This window comes from Leucoraja erinacea, chromosome 27 (genome assembly GCF_028641065.1).
Source record: "Leucoraja erinacea ecotype New England chromosome 27, Leri_hhj_1, whole genome shotgun sequence".
Lineage (NCBI taxonomy): Eukaryota > Metazoa > Chordata > Chondrichthyes > Rajiformes > Rajidae > Leucoraja > Leucoraja erinaceus.
In genome coordinates, this window is record NC_073403.1 from 890,290 (window position 1) to 896,245 (window position 5,956).

The 5,956-nt window shown below is 47.8% G+C and overlaps 1 protein-coding gene across 1 annotated transcript in view; it reads right to left on the bottom strand.

Moving 5' to 3' along the window:
• Positions 1-5,484, bottom strand: part of ccr7 (chemokine (C-C motif) receptor 7) — a 12,313-nt gene extending 6,829 nt beyond the window's left edge. The window contains exon 1 of the mRNA XM_055656772.1: positions 5,269-5,484. Within this exon, the coding sequence (XP_055512747.1) occupies positions 5,269-5,284 (16 nt within the window). The 5' untranslated portion in view covers positions 5,285-5,484. The remainder of the gene's footprint in view (positions 1-5,268) is intronic.
• Between the last annotated feature and the right edge of the window lie 472 nt (positions 5,485-5,956).

The following is a 5,956-nucleotide window of genomic DNA, read 5'->3' on the forward strand; positions in this document are numbered from 1 at the left end:
TGATTCTGTTGTGAATGGATTGGAAGTTGATTTTGAGATTGGTTTGAGAGTAGATCTGGGGATTAGGTTGGGACTTTAACACAAACTAACATTGCTTTGGTAGGGGAGAGCTGGTGCTGGGAATGGATTTGATTTAGAGGCTGAGATTGGCTTTGGGGTTGTGGCTGAGGTTGGGTTTAGGGCTGAGGCCGGGACAGGGTTTGGGGTTTGAGATTGGGGTTCAGTTGGAGCTGAGTTGGGTTTGGTTTTGTGAGCCCAGGCTGGGAGTGAGTCTGGAGGAAGGACAGTAGTTGCTTCTGTCTATCTGGGACTCTACCACTTGAAGGTGTACTAGACTGTCTCAGGATCAGCAGGCTGAGTTACAATTTGTGCAGTCATCTGCTGTCACTTTTCACCAGCAACATGTTGCAAGTCTGAGAGCAACAGGTAACATTCTGAAAAACCACAGGACTGAGTGAGACATTGTCCTCATTTCCTCCAGCACAAACTGTTCAACCACAGCCTAAAACTACTGCAGCCATCTGTACTGGGCTACAGAGCCAGGTTTGTGCCATTGTGCTTCATGTAATGAGAGCTAACAGCATATTTAGATTAAGGGCATTGTGTCCATTCACACTCAAACCCAGAGCACAATCTGTGCTGAGCTGGGACAAGCGGAATCCCAGGGAAACTCTCTGGTTTAGTTTAGAAAAATGCTGTGGAAACAGGCCCTTCGGCCCACCCAGATAGAGACAAAATGCTGGAGTAACTCAGCAGGACAGGCAGCATCTCTGAAAGGAAGGAATGGGTGATGTTTCGGTTCAAGACCCTGCTTCAGACTAGTCTGGGGAAAGGGGAACGAGATATATGGAACACATGAATGAATGATATGCATAAAAGTAACAATAATAAAGGGAGACATTGATAGTTGTTTGCTCGGTGAGAATGGGAAACAGGTGCCACTTGGGTGGGGAAGTGGGGAGGGTTCCCATTCTCAAGATTCAGGGTTCAAGAGAGTTTAGTGTCCCAGAAAAGGACAATGAAATTCTTGCTTTGCTTCAGCACAACAGGCATAAATAAATACAGAACAGAGCAGCGTGAACATATACCATTGAATATATACACACACACACACACACATAAATAAGCAGATAAAGTGCTATTAATGTTCAGAGTTTTGCTTAAGTTGAGCTTAATAGTCTGATGGCTGTGGGGAAGTAGCTATTCCTGAACCTGGATGTTGCAGATTTCAGGCCCCTGTACCATCATTGTTCCCGATGTTGGGGAAGTCCAGAACAAGGGGTCACAGTTTAAGGATAAGGGGGAAATCTTTTAGGATCGAGATGAGGAGAACTTTTTTCACACAGAGAGTGGTGAATCTCTGGAATTCTCTCCCGCAGAAGGTAGTTGAGGCCACAGTTCATTGGCTATATTTAAGAGGGAGTTAGATGTGGCCCTTGTGGCTAAAGGGATCAGGGGGTATGGAGAGAAGGCAGGTACAGGATACTGAGTTGGATGATCAGCCATGATGATATTGAATGGCGGTGCAGGCTCGAAGGGCCGAATGGCCTCTACTCCTGCACCTATTGTCTATGTTTCTATGTATGTTTCTATCTACCTGAAGGCAGCGGTGAGATGAGTGAGTGGTCAGGATGGTGTGGGTCCCAACAAACAGCTATCAATGGCCTGATTTCTTTATCATTGTGACTTTTTTTTGCATATCTTTCATTCATTTGTGCTATATCTCCCTACATCACTGTCTGTATCTCTCGTTTCTCTTTCCCCTGAAGAAGGGTCTCGACCAGAAACATCACCCATTCCTTCTCTCCAGAGATGCTGCCTGTCCCGCTGAGTTACTCCAGCATTTTGTGTGTTTCTTCGGTTTAAACCAGCACCTGCTGTTCCTTCCTACACCTTGGGCCCAAGTCCTCGCCGACCAGCGATCCCCGCACACTAACACTATCCTACACACAACAGGGACAATTTACAATTTTTACTGAAGCCAATTAACCTACAAACTTGTCCGTCTTTGGAGTATAGGTGGAAATGCTGCACCCGGAGTAAATCCACGCGATAACGGGGAGAACTTACAAACTATGTACAGACAGCTCAGGATTAAACCCGCATCTCTGGCGCGGGAATGTAACAACTCTACCGCTGCACCACTGTGGACCAGAAGCGCTCTGGTAGTTGAGAAAGAACCTGTGGTGGACATTCTCAGCCATGGAATTCCCACAAACTACTCAATGGCATAAAAATAACGAGTCAGAGTTCCAAGTAAAGGGAAGAATCCCCCTCATGTTGGAATTTTCTGCAAAGTCCATTGACACTGGGGTTAGTGCCACTCTTTGGCCCAAACCACCAGAGTTAATGTATGCGCTGGGTGACTCCCCATTTTGTATGCCGTGGTCAAGGAATCATAGCCATGCAACACAGAAACAGCCTCTTTGGACAAACTCGTTCATTTTGACCAAAGTCTGCTGAGCTAATTTTCTTGCATATTCCCCTATTCTATTCCTATCCATGAACCTGTCCAAACGCCCTGATTATAAACTTTCTTCAACCACATCCTCTGGCAGCTTGTTCCAAGTGCCTAACATCCTCTCTGTGAAAAACATACCCCTCAGATCAACTTTAAATATTGCCATTCTCACCTTAAATCTATGCCCTCTAGTTCCTCCTGCCTTTGGTTTTATTAAACCCGATAAGGTCATCCCTCGTCTCCTGTGCTCCAGTGAGAACAATTCAATCCTATCCAATCTCCTTGTAACTAACAGCCCTGGTGAATCTCTTCTGATGTCTCTCTAGTGCTACCCCATTCTTTCTACACTGTGATGACCAGAACTGCACACAACATTCCAAGTGTGGCCACAAGCAATGCCTTGTACAGAACATGATGTCCTAATATTCAATGCTTCTGCCTATGAAGGCAAGCAAGCTTAACACACTCTTCCCTCCCCTATTCACCTGTGTCACAATTTTCAGGGAGCCATGAACTTGCACCTCAGAATCCCTCTGTACATCGAAGATGCTGGAGTAACTCAGCGGGAATGGCAGCATCTCTGGAGAGAAGGAATGGGTCAAGACCCTTCTTTCCCTCCAGAGCGGCTGCCTGTCGCACTGTTACTCCAGCTTGTAGCGTCTATCTTCGATGTAAACCAGCATTTGCAGTTCCTTCCTACACATTTCCTCTGTACATCAACACTTCTACGCTCCCTGCTATTTACACTGTATGTCCTGTCCCACTTCTCCACCCAACCTACCAACTTAATCCATGTCCCTCTGTACCTTTTGACAACCTTCACTATCTACCACAATATCAACGGTATATGCACCAAAATATCCAACTACATTCTAACTGTTTGCACAACCAGGGAGGCGTCTCTTCACTCCAAGGGTAAAGAGCAGCCTGATCCCATGAAGTTTTGGAGCTGAGAATCGCAAATGTTTGGGATTCATAAATTAATTAGTCATAGGAGAAGAATTAGGCCATTCAGCCCATCGAATCTACTCTGCCATTCAATCATGACTGATCTATCTTCCCCTCTTAACCCCATTCTCATGCCTTCCCCCCAAAACCCCAGACACCCCAAGAACCTGTGAATTTCCACTTTAAAAATACCCGGCCTCCACAGCCGCCTGTGGCAATGAATTCCACAGATTCACCACCCTCTGATTAAAGACATTCCTCATCATCTCCCTTCTAAAGGCAAATCCTTATATTCTGAGGCAGTCAACTCTGGTCCTAGACTCTTCCACAAGTAGAACCATCTTCTCCACATCCACTCTATCCAGGCATTTCAATTATCAGGATACATAAAATGAAGGTGTATGGGGGGGGGGGGGGGGGGGGGGGGGGAGAGATTAGGCAGGGAGAAGGTGCAGAGGCAAGGGGTCAGTTCTGGCACTGACCACATCCCCAGGGTTTGGAGGAAGAGACGTGTAAAGAACGCACTCATTGCACGCATGACTGCATCTGTCTGGTGTCTTCATTGACACCTGCATGAATGTACACATTTATCTACAAATCAAATCTGATGCCTCGGATGCTGTTAGCCACACACACGCTCTGCCTTACCCTTGAAGTCAATACTACCTCTATCCACTAACTCTGTGAAGGTCTGTTGATTGTCGAGATCTTGCAGAACTAAATCAGTGTACAAGGGGCAGCACAATGGGACAGCGGTTACCTCACAGTGCCAAAACCCCAGAGACCAGATCCTGATCTCAGCTGCTGTCTGTATTGAGTTTGCACGTTCTTCCTATGAACACTTGGCTTCTCCCACCGGTGCTCCGGTTCGATCCCACACCACAAAGACGTGCGGGTTTGTACAGGTTAAGTGGCCTCTGTAAATTGCCCCTAGTTTGCAGGGAATGGGTGCAAACGTGGGGTAACATTGAGCTAGTGTGATCGGGCTATTGATGGCCAGCGTGGACTAACTAACTCGTTGGCTGAAGCACCTGGTTCCACGTTGTATCTTCCAATCAATAAATAAAAATCAAATGCTATAACTTCCTAAAGTATAAATATACAACATATATGTTATCCAATGTGGTCGGTGTGGGCACTGTGCCGCAATGTAGCTATGGAGCCAATTTGCAAACTCCCAGTTGTAACTCCGCATGCCTGTTTGCAGTCTGATGTTTGCAGCCAGACTATACACACATACACGGCCGAATGCAGTTTCGTTTAGAGATAGAGCGCGCAAAAAAACAGGCCCTTCAGCCCACCCAACCCGTGCCGACCAACAATCCCTGCACAATAAATATATATCCTACACACCAGAGATAAGTTACAGAGGCCTGTTGACCTACAGACCCGCACGTCTTTGGAGTATGGGTGGAAACCGGAGCACCCGGAGGAAAGCCACGTGGTCACAGGGAGAACTTGCAAACTCCACAAAGACAGCACCCCGTGGTCAGGATCAATCCTGGGTTTCCGGCGCTGTGAGGCAGCAGTTCTTCTACCGCTGTGCCGCCCTTGACTGTTGCTAGAATCCATATTCCATTAAAATCATGCACCTGCATTAAAAGGATGGCCAGTTTTGTCTTGGTTTTGATCGCCATCCACACCCACGATGAAAAGATTCTATGCAATCGCGACATCATTAATTGTACTGTTACACGGCTATTAATAGTGCTGTTACACAACTATTAGTGCCACTGTTACACAGCCGGTGGGAAGTGAAGTTGGGTAAATTGATCGCTATTCCCCCTCACTCGTGCATGGATCCCGCGGGACCGCAGCAACCTCACACTCACGGTAACACAATGTCCTCCATCACTCACCTGTGGAGTCGGTCATCGTTCCCTCTCCCGGGGATGCGGGAACTCTCCAGGCAATGCTCCCCTCGGTAGGATGTGTCGTTCCACGCGGTGGGAACTGAGCCGTGAAATCCTGTGATCTTCAGGAATGCGCTGTCTCCCTGATCCGCGCCCTCTCCACCCTGCCCGCCTCTCTGTACAGCGCGCTGTGTGTGTGTGTGTGTGTCTCTGTACAGTGCGCTGTGTACAGCGCGCTCTGTGTACAGCGCGCTCTGTGCGTGTCCCTGCAGTGCGCGTCTCTCGTATCTGTGATCACCTTGGGGATAAGTAATCTCTGCTTCACCACGTGACTGACACACTCTAGTCCAGACCTCTCTCTCTCTGGCGACCTGCCAGTGAGCTGACTGAAGTAACCAGGCCAGCCAACAGCTCCACACAGGGACTTCCCTGTCAGCTGAGTGAACACTCAGCGTGATCGTGGTGTCAGGGTGAGTGATGTTATTTGGAATAACGAGACACCGCTGCTGGACACCGGGGGACTATCCTGGGCAGCGGGTGTGCGTGTCTCAGCGAAGTACCACAGCACCGGGACTTTACTGATCTCCAGCAGAGATAAGAGGGGTTTTCCAGATTGAACACCACTTTTGACCAGAAGAGCAGGACTGGAATCTGCCACAGATAAGTTGGAGAATGTGGGCAAACAAAGATTAAT